The sequence below is a fragment of the Pleuronectes platessa genome, chromosome 3 (genome assembly GCF_947347685.1).
Source record: "Pleuronectes platessa chromosome 3, fPlePla1.1, whole genome shotgun sequence".
Lineage (NCBI taxonomy): Eukaryota > Metazoa > Chordata > Actinopteri > Pleuronectiformes > Pleuronectidae > Pleuronectes > Pleuronectes platessa.
The window spans coordinates 23,121,510-23,138,354 of NC_070628.1; the positions used below are offsets into that span (position 1 = coordinate 23,121,510).

Sequence of the window (16,845 nt, forward strand, 5' to 3'; positions counted from 1 at the left end):
CCTCTGTTTTCATGTTATTCACATTGAGACTTTGAACCACCACACTCCCTCATTACTCACAAACTGAGCCTCTTTCTCTCCAACATTCCCCCTAGATGATGAGGATGATGATGATGATGATGATGATGATGATGAAGATGATGCTTCAACACTTCCTCCCACTGTCCAGAAATAACACCAAAATGATCCACATCAAGGCTGTAGATCATGTATTTCTGAGGCTATAGACCTTTTGGAATTAAAAGAAATAACAGAGATACATAGATAAGACAGTGGTAAGCAGTTTTCATTGATACATAGATTCCAATCCTCTTTAACTAGCCATACAAAACCCAAGGTGGATTTAAATCTATTCCATTCTCTGTGTTTATTTATGTTCTTTATTGTTAGCAGGGATTAATAGTTTAAATTGCGATTCTGCCCTGCATACCCAGTACTAGACCCGGAAATAATTAAGGAGGAATTTAACACACAGTGGGGAATCAGTTCTTGCGGCAACACAAAAACCAAGACTCACTAGTGAGAGCACATTTCGTATATATATATATATATATATATATATATATATGTTGATATATGTATATATATATACATATGTCAACATAGATCCCTTGTGTAGTAATATGTGGTGTTCATTCTACATTATGGATATTTTATAACGGTTACGTATGATTGTTCATTTGACCTTTTATGATGTGTGGTTTGCAAGGGCAGCAGCATCTCAGTCGCTGACAGGACGAGGCTGGATAGACTGAGTAAGAGGGCCAGCTCCCGTAACCCAGTGGAGGTGGTGGGACAGAGGAGAATAAAGGCCAAGCTGTCATATCTGATGCACACTGAGTTCCAACCCCTGATGACTACATCACATCACCGGGCAGCTCTTTCAACGACAGACCGATCCTCCCAAAGTGTCTGACGGAGGGGTTTTGCAGTTCCTTCCTTCCTGCAGCTGTAGCCCCGTACAACCCGATCTGCTCCCAGTATACCACACACACCAATTTTTGGCCTGCACTATAGACTCAGGCTTCACCTTTTAAGTGTGCAATATTCATTTCTGCCTGTCCAAATCATGGTGGATGTGCAATCCGTTTCGCTGTACATATTTTCACACTGTACGATTCAATTTACACTGTATATATTATCTATATTCCATATATACTTTGGTACTACCTTGCATTTATAAGCATTGCATCTTTACCTCTTACTACTTTACCGATGTCTATATTGGGGCCGTGCTGTACCACTTAAGCAGCACTCCCCATTGTGGGACTAATAAATAATGATCTTATCTTATCTTGTACATTTTTTATTGATGATTAAAAAAGAGACCAAGGAAAAGCTCATGAAATTATGGAAAACCAGTGGGAAAAGAGCATCACTTTTTATCAATAAAGCGGTGGGAAAACAATCAGGAACGACAGATGGCACTCTTGGCTCCCCGTACTCATCGACTCAGCTGCTCCCCCAGCTGGACACAAGGGCGACCAGCAGCCTGACACTGAGTGGCAGAGACGCTGCCAGCGCCCCTCTGGATGCAGCTAGTAGCGTGGCTGAGCACCGGCACCGGGCTGCCTCCATCAGCCACAACTGTGTGTAGCACTCTGCTTTAATGTTGTTATCGCAGAGAGGACGTCAGGAGAACCGCACCGGACATTGCACTCTGTATCCGGGGTTTTAACAGCCGCTGAAACCAGTGCACCACCAGACCAAACCCCCGAGCTGCGTGTCCACCAGGAGGGAACTATCACCCAGTGTCCAGTGGACCTGCACCATCGCTCCTTCAGCGGAGACCGAGGAGCACACCCAGTACCACCAGCCCTGCACCAGCAGCTAGCAGCAGGCTAACGTGGCTGGTTGACGTTAGCTAATTTGGCTACGTGAGGAACTTTGCTGGCAGAGCCTCCGCCATGAACTCAGGACGCCAGTCGTGTTTTAACCCGGTTGTTCTGCTCAAGGTCCCGGTGTAGTCTCTGTTACGTTATTCGCTGCGTGGAGAACCCGGTCCACGAGATAAACCTGGAGGAATAATGCGTGTTGTAGTTGCCAAAGTTAGCCAACATGTAGCTAGCGAGCGGGGCTAGCTGTTTAACGTGACTCACTGGCTGTGGATGAATGTAGTGAGACATCGGGTGTTGTCTGGATGTGTGTCGCCTCTTCACAGGCGACGACTCGTTCATGACCGGAGACAAACCCACTGTCTTCACTGTCTTCACTGTCTCCTCCGAGGCAAGACAAACGAGGACGACGTGGTTTTATTTGAGCAGAAGATTACAGTGACAGCATGATGGGATCCCTGAAGGCTCTGCAGGAGTGGTGTCGGATACAGTGTGACAACTACAACGATGTGGAAATAAAGGACATGTCCACGTCCTTCAGGGACGGTTTGGCATTCTGTGCCATAATCCACCGCTTCAGACCAGATCTGATGTAAGTAGCCTGAAGTCAGACCATGTATCACCGATGCCCACTAACCTGATAATCAGTTTACAGGCGTTTTACCACTGCAAGGAACTGGTTGTGGACTGGCCCCAGTCAAAGGTTGACAGCCTTCACACGGTTTTCTGTAGTAAAATACAGAAATTATTACTATGATCATCTACTCAGGGTAATAATAATAATAATACATAAGTAAAACACAACTGACTCAGTAGGGATCTCATCTGTGCTATAGATTATTCTGTGTTTGTCTGAGATTATGTAAAGCACCTAAAACTTCAGTTGTTTATAGTTTTAAATATGTTAATCTGATATTAAAGTACGAATGCTTACATATGAAAAATTCCAATCACTGTTAAATTAATCGACAGTGTAACGTATGATAATGTAATTTAATCGTAGACATAATCACCAGTAGAGATATTTAGAATCAGTACTGTAGAGTGAGCGAGAGGTCAGTGTGCTGTAATTAACCCAGGCTGACAAGTCGTACCCTGTCTGTAACAACACGCCCCTCCTCTCTGCATTTTACACCTACACACACACACACACACACACACACACACGCTGTACAGAAGCCACCACAGAGCACAACAGCAGTGTCAGTGTGTTTTCAAAAGGCTCATTTTAGGGACGAGGAAGTGATGACTCTCCATTGTTCTGGTACAGACCAAAACACTGTAAATGACAGACTAACTTATTGACCTACAGCTGATAGCTCATCTAGAGTTCATAGGTGAGTTCGATCAGCCTTTGCTGTGTCCTGACAGACACAGGAATTCCATCACCCAGATAAGGTGGGCCATGTTGTGCCTGGTTGAAATATGTCTGTAGACCTTTTTGTACTAATTTGATTAGAAACATCTCCGGTATTTGCAGTGTGATAGAATACACACACTGACTGACATTCATGTGGATATCTCTAGAAAAGCACCAGCTCCCTGTAGCGTAACATGGCTGTAGTGTGGCCCTGTGTTTCTCAGTGGGTAGAGCCGCCTGTGGACAGCATGAGGATTAGTAGTTTGATTCAGACTGAAACAACTCGGTGACCCCTAGCTGTTGTAGGAGGACTGTGTTAAACCACTCAGTACATGGCCTGTTGTGTGCCTGCTCTGTCCTGGAGGGGAAACGTGGTCTGATGTGATGGTTGTAGACGATGAGTGTCTTGGTCACACTGTTCACCTCACAGGTGGGACAGACTTTTGTGAACAGTTTGGAATCATGCTTGGATGGGAGCAGAGTAAACATTCACTGTGGAGCAGTCTCTTGAGTACAAGTCAGTCAAATGGAATATATCTACGTACTCGTCGCAGCAGTAGAGCTCCAAGCACAACAACGGAGAAATCCTCAACACCCAACTTTCGAGCGTTGCCTCTCCAATTTGTGTCCCGGCATGCCTCCCTGTCCAGCCCTCAGTGCTCTGATCCAGACAGACAGTCCGTCAGGCTAATCTGCGGCTGAGACCTCGCCCTGTCAAACTGGATTTGACTCTAATGCTGGGCCAGGCCAACAGAGAGCCACCCTGCACCGAGCGGAGTCATCAAAACACACCCATGGGCCCAGAGGAGAGACGTTAGCTCGGCAAATGGCCTTATCTCATTTTTCTACTGTCTCTCAGCCAATTGGAGCGGGATTAGATCCGACTTCGATAAACCATTCATGTCTAGTCATTAACCAAACTACATGGGACAGGGCATTTAAAGTCAGTTGTGTTCATGTAGAGCTCCTGATCATCTCGCGGTTTAGCACTGCTCGTTTAGTCTCGACCACTTCTCTAGTGAAACTATAGATTATTATGTATTTATAGGCTTCATGTTTGACTGTCACAACATCACTGAATCTCAATCCTCTTTGCTCCAGCACAAATTTACCACCTGACTGAACCAAATATAGCGGATATACTGGTTCACTCAGGTTTTGATCATGTGGATATTAAAGGACTGTCACACAGTGCACACTCACACAGACTCTCTGTTCAATAGAAGTACTCTCTCCGAAAATACACCTCGAAGCGAGACTCTTGAGTCACAGTGGATTAGGTTTGCAGTGCAGATCCCACACATCACTCCGCCATCGGCTGGCACTGTCTGCCCTGTGAGTCTCAAAATGTGTTGAACTTCCAGGGACAGTTTTGGCAGTGTTTTCTTTAGGTTGCTGTACTTCCGTCTGGTTATGTTGGCAGACATGACACAGTGGACTTGTTTTGACATCATCTTGATATAAGATCTGCTGCTCAGTGGGTCTGTGACCATGGGAACTAGATTATAGAGAACAGAGGTGACTTTGTGCCGCTCCAACACGGAGCTCATTCATAGGGGTTTTGCCTTGTTGAAAGTTCCACATGGACTCCACAAGCTCACACTGGGGTCGCCATGTTTATATTTTTCTTTTCCACCCCACTGTTGTCGTACTGCGAGACACTTAAATCAACATGAATTTACTTACGCACAAAACTGCAGTTTCATCCCAGAAACACCTTAGACATTTCCAGTTTTACTGCAGGATGTTTACTGGGGAGAGCTCTGGCATTTGTTCCATCGCTCCAGGATTTTCAAAGCCCAGCCTTGTAATTATCAGCCCCATCACTCCTGTTCGCGCCAGCACTTCTTTCCTTTTGTCCTGGCAGTTGTTCATATCAAGAATCATTGATGTGGGACCAGTTGTTTCTAGGAGCTGGGAAGCCATACCACTCACCATTTCTTCCTGTCACGCTGTCAAGCCAATAATAGCGTTTTGATGGTTAATAGCATAAGAGGAAATAGGCCAGCCAGCTAAATGCAGTACTGTCCTGGATCAACATGGTCAGTCACGTCTTTATGATCCTCTATTCTGTCCTTGGCCTCAGAGCAGAAACCACGAGTTGAGGTGTTGCAAGCTGTATATCTGTACCAAATGTTCATTTGAATTTTAACATCTACTCCCTTTCGTCATTCCAGAGACTTTGGTGTGCTGTCCAAAGAGAACGTCTACGACAACAACCGACTGGTGAGTCAGTTTACAGCTGTATGTTTTGAGCTTCGAACGATGCTCTATAATCATGTGATGGTGGTAATGTCACTGTGGCGTGTTTAATCACCTGAGGCCCAGCTATTATCTGTCACTCAGCCTAAGGCGTTGAATTTGTTTCTGCCTGTGCTGCACTCATCCATAAAATTATTACGTTCAATGATTTCATTCAGTCGTGGTGGGTGTGACGTCAGTGTATTCGACCCTGTGGAGAAAAGTGTCACCTAATCCTGATGAGGCCAAAGAGGGATGAAACCAGAGGATTCATCCTCCAAAAAAGAAAAAAGGGAAAAATAATCAAATCCTTGACGTAAGCCTGTTGAGACCACATAGAGAAGATTTAAAGCGTAAGAGGGCTGAATTTGCACTAAGTAATTTTGCAAGTAGATTGAATCCAAGTTTTTTTTTTAATAATACTTTCCGTGTTGGCTTTTTCCACACCATCTGTAAACCAACAGAATATTGAGGGATGAATTGGGAGTCTCCTCATTTCAGTATGACTAGAGCTCTGGCAACTCTCTGCGGCTGTTTACATTCTTTTTATACAGCAGCTCTCAGGGAGAGTGAGGCGACTGGTGGTAGCAGCAGAAATACACTCCTGGTATGCTGGCTGTAAAGTACTGACTCCATAAGGCCTAAGCCCTAGAAGGTAATCCACGACGGGTAATGTAAAGAGCATGCCAAGCTTCTAGGTCAGATTGTATTCTGTAATTGCCAGATGTGAGCTCCTTGAATTTGTTCACAGTTGACTCTCTCCTTGGATTACTTTTCTTATAGACGTTTTAATACAGGAGATCATGGTACACTGAATACTCCCTGTTCATGTGAGACTGCTGTCAAAGGTCGATCTCTTAGTGTCAGTAGTGATGACTTGCACTGAATTACATTATGCAGTAAAAGTCCATCCATTATCCGCTGATCCTCGCCTATCCTGAGGCTTGAGCCCTCCTATCATGTTTATTATGTATATATGTATACATGTTATGTATATTAAGAATATCATGAATATTATAATCAATATGGGCAGCTGCTCATTTAAGAAAAGTATCGTTCCTCATGTGTTGATCTCTGTTGATTATCTGGCGGTGGTTACAAACAAATCAACGTTTAAACTGTTGTGGGTTAGAGACCTCAGCTGAGTCGGTGTGTAAGTGTCAGCGTGTCAGCGTAAGAGACAGAGAGAGAGAGCGAAGAGAGCTACGGAGTCAGGTTGGACTGAATGATTGAATTAATATATATATATATGTACACTGTAGCATGGTTCTAATGATCTCTATGTAAAGGCAGATCGTAGAGCCATTTTAATAGTTCACAATCTAACATGGGCATCTCACCGACCCCTCGAGGAGATGATGACTGCGACACAGGTTCATAGCCTCCTCTCATTTTGGACTTGGGGCCGACTGAAACTCACTATCGCCTATGGAGGTACAAAGTGGTATTACTTGAAGGGATGGGCTGGGGCTAGCTACTTAAGCATCCTAACTTCAATTCTTGGTTGACCAAATATTTTTATGTCAAAACCGCAAAATCACATTCTGCTGAGATCCTTTGTAAATTTTTGACTATATTTAACTAAAATATTTTGCCCTCTGAAATAAAGTTCCATATTCAATGTACTGTTAACTACCTGAGCTGCATGAAGGCGGGGTTTAGTCAGTCTGATACGAGCATTACAACATCATTCCGGAAGGAGCATTACTCATCATCATCATCATTGAGTCGTCATCCGAACAACAACACTTACCTAATTTTCTTTTTTAAGTATCTTGATTTGAACTGAAGTAGGTTCATGTGTGAGCTATTGGCATCCTCAGTCAGAGCACCAGTGGGTTTTGTTTTGGTCTGTGGTCAGTAAATAGGTCTCGAAAATCTGTAAAGCAGGGATTATTTGTACAAAACGTTTTGATAGATGTTGACCATTTGTTACCTTTTTTGAGTTACGTCATTGTTGTGTAACTCCAATAAGTATTGTGTTGTGTAACCTAACCCGCTCTCTCAGGTCTTCAATGGTATTTCTTTATCTGAGTGATGGTTAGCCTCAAAGAACAAACCCAAATAACATAGCGAGCAAATGACTAATGTTTTGGCAGCAGAGTTAGACTATTTAGGGCACCAAGTATCTGCTGGTTAGTGGGCTTTGGTGAGCATGTTGCTCTGTTGCACACATGCATGCAACAAAGATTATTCTGCCCTCAGGTTCTATATGTTTACACCAAGACATTTAAGCAGACTTTTGTAAATACCTAGATTTAAGTTTTAATTTGATGAAAACCTTTAGCAGCAATGTAACTGTACCTTGTTATATTTGATAGCCTCATTTAGAGGAATAATGATAAAAGCAAAACCTGCAGCGATGCATACAGTTTCACTTTCATCTGCTAAGGTGTCTGCCTCCCCAGTACAATGAAGGCAAATGGACTTTTGTTTATGCAGCTTGAAGCAATGTGACATTCTATATGAAAAAGTCATGGTAATGCACAGACCCCTCTGTCACTGTTTTTCCTGTGTGATTACTTCATATCATTCATTATTCATTCACCTGGTTAGAGTGAAGAGATATCACTATGATCAGATCCCTGACTTTGACTATATTTAAATGATTTGCATGAATGTAGACTCACTGATAAAAATGGTAACTGGTCTGTAATCATATAACTCTCTTCAAGTCTTGATGACTGCTCACAGCGCTTACATTTTGCCATTCACACTCATACAATGTGTCTATGTGCAGCACTTTCTCTTTAACACCTCACTCACACATAGAACCACCAACCTTCCTGTTAATGGAAACCCCCCCCTGTACATCCTGGGCCTATAGTGTTTTAGTCTCTTTCTTATCTCCTGCCCTATCTACATCTCCTGTTAACTCCCTTCTTTCCCCTTTTCTCTGTCTTCTCCATATTGTAGGCATTTGAAGTGGCCGAGACACAGCTGGGGATTCCCGCCCTGTTGGACCCAGAGGACATGGTGTCCATGAAAGTGCCTGACCGGCTCAGTATCATTACCTATGTCTCCCAGTATTACAACTTCTTCAACAACAAATCTCAAGGTTTGTTGCTTAATTCAGCAGGATTGGATTTGTAGCGATGTGAACTCCATAAAATACTTTTGATATCTGGGTTTGAATCCTGTTATTCAATCCCCATTCTTTACAGATGTATTCATTAAATGAAGACAGGGATATTACAATTTACAAAAAGGATTTTACTGTATTTCGCATTTAACTGATTCCCTCTACGTCCTCTCTTGCAGCGAACCCACCTTGCATGAAGAGGCCAAGTTCTGTTGGTTATAATGAGCCGGCCCAGAAAAGACCTTTGACCCCTTTGGAGGACAAAGTGGTTGAGTCTGAGGTAAGAACAACACTATGCACGAGGAGAGGGCAAAGTTACGACCAGTTATTCCCCTTGTGCATGTGTTGACTTCTCTCTAAATTTCTAAGACTTATTAGACTTTGGGCCACACTTAACTCTACACAGTAAGCCCTGCATGATGACAGTACGGAGCTGCCTGTTGGTAAGCTGTAAGTAATGTTTTGTTTACAGTGTCCTGAAGTACAGTGAAGCCTCACATTGTTTTGTTGCATACTGCTGTGTGTGTGAAGCCTTGGAATATCTAATTGTAATTCTGCATGTACTATTCTGGGGGTATTAACTCATCAGATCTGGACAATACAAATCCCATCCCAGTACAACAATGTACAATATCCACATACGTATTTTATAAGTACTACTTCCTCTTGTGGGCTTTGTGTTGCACAGCGGGGGGTAACCAAAGCGACAGAGGTAGAGTAATTCTATAAAGATAGCCTCTGTATCCTGTCTCTCTTCTCTTTCGCATGCCTTCAACTTCTTACCTCCATCCTCACACTCCAATGTACTGCCCCCCTCCTCCACCTCAGCCTCCACCCCTCCCGACCCCAGTTCAGATGGAAATCCATTCCACTCCCTCCTCTTCCTGTTCTTCTTCCTCTTCACATCTGATCCCCCCTCCACTCTCTGATCCCGAACCTAGGCAGTAGGATGGGGGTTGGGGGGTGGGCTAGGAGGTGAAAGCTAAACTGTTAGGTCAGTCTTTAAAAAAACAACATATCTTATATTTTACATAAAAGACTAACCATTGCAATATCCTAACACTATGTGCCAAGTTTCTGAATATGCTGCTTCTAACCCCTTTACATTATTTACTCAACCCCCCAAAAACAGATATATCATCCCTGAATATCAGTTATATCCACAACGTGTGACTCGCAGAATCACTAACCCCAGCTGTTTGGATTTTATTTACTAATAAACACTTAAATACATCATGATAACAAATTTTGAGTTGATCAGAGATTGTGTGTTAAAATGAAAAACTGAAATGCAGTAGCAAAGCACGTGAAACAACGAGCAGTAGATGTTGCAGTAACCACGCAGAAGTAGATAGCCTAACACGATGATCGCTAATCCACATCCTCAAATCCTGACTCCGTGTTTGATCTCCCCCTCCCCCCTCCCCCATTACTCTCCATCTTCCCCCCCTTCCCCTGATGTCTCCACCCCGTCCCCCTCTGCGAACAACGTCCCTGTAACTTGCACTAGCCGAGCCAGCCCTCGCAGACGGGTGGAGAAGCGGTCCAGCGCAGCTCGCTGAGCAGCACCTGCGCTGCCTGCCAGAAACACGTCCACCTGGTGCAGAGGTTTCTGGTGGACGGCAAGCTCTACCATCGCAACTGCTTCAGGTGAATCCCACAGCTACAGTAACTGTGTGTTACATGGACTGAGTGAAATGCTCTAGAGCTGTCTAGAGATATCCAGATATTGGCAATTATTTATTGATACAGGTGTAATAATGAGCTTTTAATAATACCATGTACACGAGTCATAATCTATATCAAAGAATCGCGATAGTACTTTCTATCACGTCAATATAGTTATCATTGCTACTTTTGTCCATTATAGTCGTGAAAATCTGATATCGTGAAAGCCCAACTCTGGAGGTCTAATGTATTTCAGTATTTCAATAACTGTCCCTCTTTGTGACCTGTTAAAGATCTGACTTTCTTCCTGTGTCGTTTTCTCAGGTGCACAGAGTGTCACAGCACTCTCCTTCCTGGATCTTACAAATTGGTGAGCGACGCTGGGTCGTTGGTCTGCACACATCACCTCACAAGACAAGCTTTAGCCAACCAGAATGGCCGACCAGACATCAGTAAGAAACCAGTGGTGCTTCCGTCTGCCAGGATTGGTCGCAGCACGACTCCTCACACCTCGCCCTCTGTGAGGGACCAGGCTAAGACTCCATCCCCAGTAGGCCGAACAAATGATACTGACATGCCTACCAGTGTCCCAGCCACTATCACTCCTGTTACAACAAATACAACAGACGTTTTGGAAGAAGCAAAAGACATAGAAGACAGTGGAGCGACAGAGGAGACACAACGTTCCTCTTCTCCCCCCAACCCTTTTGACGAGAGCGATGAAGAGGAGGAAGAGGGAGAGAAAGAGGAGGAGATTCAAACACCGGTCAAATATATAACCAACGGAGACGTTCCTTCTACGCCTGTCAGTAATAATGAGGGTGTCAGTCGGCCGGTTCCAGCGCCTCGCAGAGTAACTGAACCCACTCCTCCTCCTCGTCCTGCCCCTCGGGTTCGACTCCCCCGTACGACAGACGGCCTTGCAGTTGGTGTGTGCTCGTTGCAACTTTTCTAAAGTTATGTACAAATTTATACTAATCCTCGCCTTTTATCTGAAATCACAGGGGAACATCTGAAGCCTCCAATTCCTCCCAAACCTCGAGAGAGATCCCAGTCTCCTGGAAGGTAGATCAGTTTCTTTAAAATGCCTCCTCCTGTCCATTGCCACCATTTCACATACATGACTCATATCAGCCCAGTGATTCTCTGAATTAAATCTTGTTACAGCATGTATGAGTTGTCATCCATGCCTCTGTTTAGCTGTTTGGTTGTCTTCCCCTCTGTGACCCCTCCATCCCTATCTGTGTGTCTTCACTGTCCAGCCTGTCCAGTGGCACCCATAAACCTAAAGACCCACCTTGGCTCGCCCTCGTCCAATCAGAATCCAAGAAGAAGAAAGCCCCTCCCCCTCCCCCTGCCGGATTGGCAACACCTCCCAATGCAGGCTCTCTGTCCTCTCTCAAAGGGGACGGCTCCAGACCCAGCACACCGCCTCCGCCCGCCAACCCATTTGACGATGATGACGATGAAAACAACGAGGCAGAGGAACTAGAGGGGGGTGAAGGAGGTGCGATTCCATCCATAGTGGTGGCGAGTCACCCGTGGTACAGCATCTCTCCAGCGGCTGACACAACAGGTGCCGACACTCCCCCTGGTGGAGGGAGTTCATCGCGCTCTGCCAGCCCCGGGAGTGCAAAGAGCAAGAAACGTCGTCCAGCACCACGGGCGCCGCAGCCCGCTGCTGGTACCCAAGGTCTGTTTGATCAGAACCGCAAACGTAAAACTCATCAAAGATTTTATTCAAACTCTCACATAAATAATTTTGTTCTTGGCAAAGATGGGAATACTTGCAGGTATAAAATGACCCTGCGATTTAAAACGGTGGCATTTCAGAGCAGATGACATGGAATAATGACTCTTGTATTTGCAGTTAGATAATGAAACGAAAAAATATCCTCTATCCCAAATCTTGATGTTAAATGTTCTTTGCTCTTTTCTCCATCCTGTCTCCATCTCAATCTACAACTTTGATTCCTCTTTTATTTCTCCATTATTTGCTCTCTTTTTTTTACTGAATCTTCTTCCCTCTTCAGTTTTTCCTCACTCTCAGCCTTCCTCTTGCTCTCCCTCTCCAGCTCTCAGCATAGAGAGTCTGTCCTCGGGCTCGGACCACAGCTCCTCCCAGCCACCTTTGGGTGGCAGTGCCAGCAGGGACCAGGAACACACCTTCACCAAGAGTATCTCAGAGCCTTCCATTTGCTCACCATGCGACCCCTCGGACTTGCCTTCCTCCTCCACAAACGAACACCTGCTTCATCCCTCCCCCAGCCCGTACCCTGGTCCTATGATTTCAAACGCCAGCTCAGCTCCAGCCACCCCACAGACCAGTCGCAGTATGGGGACACAAGGGGCTGGAGCCCCTCCACCAAGACCCTCAACGACCCCCAGCCCACTGGCCTCCGGAGCCACACCGTCACACAGCAAGGTAATAGGATCACCTCCAAATAAAGCTATATTATTCAAAATACTTTGCACCTAATATAAATCCACCCGTGTTTCTCCTCTCATTTTAGCGGATTTGTAAAGAGAACCCTTTCAACAGGAAAGCTTCTCCCTCGCCTGCTAAATCTAAAACCAAAGCACCAAAAGGCTCTCGTCCTGCAAGACCCCCGGCCCCTGGTCACGGCTTCCCACTCATCAAACGCAAAGTACAAAAACTAAAGACAGAATCTTGTTTGTGTAACATTCATTCATACATATTCAGATTTGAGTGTAGAAATAAAATGCATAAAATAGAAAGTTCTGCATCAAAAACAGAAGTAAATGGTCGGTCTCATTCAAACATCCCTCCAGGTGCAGAGTGATCAGTTTATCCCAGTGGAGGACATCCACGGAGAGATGACGCAGCTGGAGAAACAGCTGGATGAGCTGGAGCAGAGGGGAGTGGAGCTGGAGAAGAAGCTGAGGGACAACCCCAACGGTATCACCTCGCTTTTAAGAACTCTTTTAAGGACTCTTTGACTCATTTAGATTTAATATTGAAACATTACTGAAAATATAAAAAGCCAAGATTGCTGAACTTTTAAATAATAATAATGAAATATAAGACATTGTGTATCTGTTCCTTTGTTGTGATATCAGATGAGGATGAGGAGTGCCTGTTGGTGGACTGGTTCACTCTGATCCATGAGAAACACCTTTTAGTCCGACGAGAAGCAGAGCTGGTCTACACGTAAGTTTCAGGCTGCAGAGAGAGGCCGATGTTGAACCTTTTTTACCTGACCCATAATATGGCAATACATGCAATATTGATTACTTCACACCATCAGTCATTTAAATGTAGAATAGCTTCTTGATTAATGAGTAAGATGGGATTCAGTGGTTCTAATTAATTGTGTTCAGACATTTTTCTGTAGGAAATATGATCATGTAGAACAAGACAAGTCCATAGCTGCCTGTAGTTCCTCCGTCACCCTGACAGGTCCGAATCACTGTGGTTCGGACAAAAGGAAATAGCTTGGAGCCGGGCAAGTTGGATTCTTGCTTGGCACAAATCTGGATATCTAAGGATAAATGATATTGAAATACGTAGAGAAATTTAAAATGTAGTCATTTTCTTATTACATTGTACAATATTAAATGTTGTCGTTGTTTCTGTTATTCTTTACCTTGCAGAAAGCAGGTTGAAACTAGTATATTGTAAGATACGAGTTTCTAACAGTTTGTATGTTGTGTGCAGGGCCAAGCAGCAGAATCTGGAGGAGAGGCAGGCTGATGTGGAGTATGAGCTGAGGTGTCTTCTCAACAAACCAGGTATGTTTGGCCTCGTCATGTGAAGAGTGCTACATGGATAACTAGATTCATTACCTGTGTGTTATTAGTGATGCATAGCAAATAACACACTTCTCCACTATTTTCTTATATCTGCACCAAAAGAAAACTTAAAAAGAAAATGTTTCAACATGTGTTCACTAAAACCTATCTTTGATCAGGGCATTCACATTAGTAGGCCACAAATAATCCATCAACTTCCCTTTGTTCCTCAGAGAAAGACTGGACTGAGGAGGACAAGAGCCGGGACGAGGAGCTAATGTCCGAGCTGGTCACCATCATTGAACAGCGCAACCAAATTGTCAACAACATGGACGAGGACAGGCAGAGGTGATTACTAACTGCTAGTTATTCTGACCCAGGATTTACAGAATGTTGATGTTTGCAGCTACCAGTGATTTAACAGTTGCTCTGTCACAGGGATGAAGAGGAGGATAAACTAATGGAGGCCATGCTGAAGAAGAAAGGTAGGAATACATTTTTTCCATTTGTAGCAGATGAAAGATAATACAGACGAATGCGGTCGCTGAATAAAACACGTACAAGTTGCATCTCACTCCTTTTTGTTCCCCATCTCTTACTTAAGTGAGTTTTAATCCGGTTTATTTTCTTATTTTCGTCCTCATCAGACTTTCACAAGGAACCCGAAAGCGAGCAGCAGCCGCACCACAAGAAAAAAGGGTCAAAGTTCAAACCCATTAAGGTTCTGAAGCGGCTGAGCCATAAAGGAGAACCAGGCAATAGCCACAGCCCTCGCAAGGAGAAGAGCTGAACAGCGGAGGACACAGTCCTCACCCTACCCTCCAAGAGGACATGAGGAAAATAAAACAGGATGTGAGAAGAGATTCACATCAGGCCAAGAAGAAGAGACGACGTGTCCTTTAATAACCGTGTTATTTTATTAATGACATTTAAGTGCAACTCAGAACTCACCCCCTGCTCATCTTACTTGATGCTTCTCCAAAAACGTCTGACCAGTGATGATTGTCTTTTGCCTTTGTGTTAAAACAGACAGTATGAAAAACTCAAGTGCTTTAAGAGCTGACACGAGCGAGTTTCAGCTCTCTGACCTTTCAAGCTAGTGAAGTTTCTAAATGACGAGGATAACTTGTATGTTCTCGCTTCACTTTTCCTGCATTGCACAGCAGCTCTGAGACCTTGGAGGAAGTCAGTGGGATGTGTTTTTATCTCTGTTACTCATCAGTTTTTAATGTATTTAATCTCATCTTAATTGCTCATGTTCATTACACGTCTCCTCTTTTGTTTATTTTTTTCCCAATCTTTATTCAAGAGTGTGGACTTTCAGTTTAGGAGCAGGCCTTATTCATTTCACATTCAACTTTTGTAACTCAATACCTTGTGCTTGCACTCAAATTACCCTGTGCTGAGATTTGCTTTGCTTCTGCTTAAAACAGTATGCTTGCACTCTTGCACTTTCCAGCTCTTCTCCTCCTGCTGCTTCACCTAAAACATCTACTTTGAGATGTTGTTAAAATGAACAAATGAAATGATCCCGCCCCTCATTATGGATGTGCTGGCTTTACTTGTTTGAGAGTCCCATTCGGGTGGTCCCTGTTGATGTGCTTGAAGAGGAAAAGATGACAGCCTCCGAGAGAAGGAGTCCAGCGGAGCCCCTTGGTGAACATGGAGCGGCAAAATGAAAGTCATTATGGGAAAACTGTTGCTAGCAACTATAAAAAATATATGAGACACCGCCCTGTTTCTTTTTCCCCTCCAGTATGTTATGGGAAAATGTGACCAACAGAGAAGCAGTGTGAAGCTGGAGCACAGGATATTTGAATGCAAGCTCACAGTTTGAGAACAAGCAGAGCAAATCTGAGAACAAGCAGGGGCTATTGGAGTGAGAGCGGAGTGTTTTTTAAGGGAAAACATCACATAATCTGAACGTGAAATCAATAAGTCTTGATTTCAAACTGAAAGACCATGCTTTTGAATTAAAATAAAAAAAATCCTTTTATGTTGTGTCTGGTTTCAGCCTGTGGTACTAGTGAAAGGAAATGTTGCATCTATCCTTGATCTTCATTTGTAATCCCTTAGCTCCTCTATCTGCTATAGTATGGTTGTTTGTAGTTTCCTTGTTTTAAGCTCCTTCAGTGATGCTGTCATGTGTGTAAATGCACATCATGCAACACATGGATGAATTGAGACACACTTTAATGAATGTTTGCGATGGGAAACTAAACTGGGATTAAAAAGTCTGACGGATTTGGACAATGCGAGTTGTAGAGGACAGCTTTAAAGAAAGTATGATATAACTGACAGTTTTATTAATATGGAAGGTCACACATGCAATAATGTATGAGAGAAGGCAGATACTTGGCTTTTAAAAACTCTACAAAACAGATTTAACCTTTTGGGTGGAAAACCAGAATATGCAATCATTAATTTATATTTTACGATGCCTTTCTGTGTATTTCTGTGTTTTTGCCTTAAAAGTGGATAAGACAAGTTTGAATACTGACATTTTGTACAGGTGCCATGTATTTGATTAGCTTCATTGTTGCAACTCATGTAAATGCCCGTATTGTTTGCTGCTTGCTGTCCCTGTTTTGTCGTTTAGATTGTCTGTCTGTCTGTCCTCCATTTTAAATGGTTGAACTCTAGTATGACTATCTCTGCTTTGAGCCTGTCTTCCTCTACAGCTGAAACCAAGTCATTCTGCAGCTCTATACATTGTCCCCAAGCGGCAGCAGCAGGATCATATGAAATACTGACACTGGAAGGCAGAGAAATAAAACAAGTTAATCTAATGTTTGTTTCAAGTCAAGTTCTTCCTTCTCTTTATCCCCCAACCTCAGCTGAAGCACAGTACAGAGGTGTTACCTCTTTGTCATCACCCATCACTCATCCCTTTCAGAATCAACTCG

At 43.8% G+C, this 16,845-nt stretch overlaps 1 protein-coding gene and 1 long non-coding RNA gene across 4 annotated transcripts; one reads left to right on the forward strand and one right to left on the reverse strand.

Moving 5' to 3' along the window:
* Positions 1–66: 66 nt before the first annotated feature.
* LOC128431888 (uncharacterized) lies at positions 67–2,891 on the reverse strand. Of its 2 annotated transcripts, none has more exons than XR_008334673.1 (3): positions 2,849–2,891; positions 2,473–2,561; positions 67–229 (listed from the first exon to the last, which is right to left on the reverse strand). It is a non-coding gene; the product is annotated as an uncharacterized LOC128431888 (long non-coding RNA). The 2 variants fall into 2 exon arrangements; XR_008334667.1 differs by having other exon boundaries at positions 2,770–2,887.
* Positions 1,492–16,728, forward strand: micall1a (MICAL-like 1a). Of its 2 annotated transcripts, none has more exons than XM_053417652.1 (16): positions 1,492–2,427; positions 5,373–5,421; positions 8,353–8,494; positions 8,698–8,798; positions 10,029–10,168; positions 10,511–11,115; positions 11,191–11,251; positions 11,449–11,879; positions 12,220–12,611; positions 12,700–12,834; positions 12,980–13,106; positions 13,268–13,358; positions 13,866–13,939; positions 14,173–14,287; positions 14,378–14,424; positions 14,587–16,728. In XM_053417652.1, exons 1-16 carry the CDS (start codon positions 2,282–2,284, stop codon positions 14,727–14,729), a joined length of 2,799 nt encoding a protein of 932 aa, XP_053273627.1. In that variant the 5' UTR covers positions 1,492–2,281; the 3' UTR covers positions 14,730–16,728. The 2 variants fall into 2 exon arrangements, with proteins under 2 accessions (XP_053273627.1, XP_053273628.1); XM_053417653.1 differs by having other exon boundaries at positions 12,262–12,611.
* The last annotated feature ends 117 nt before the right edge of the window (positions 16,729–16,845 follow it).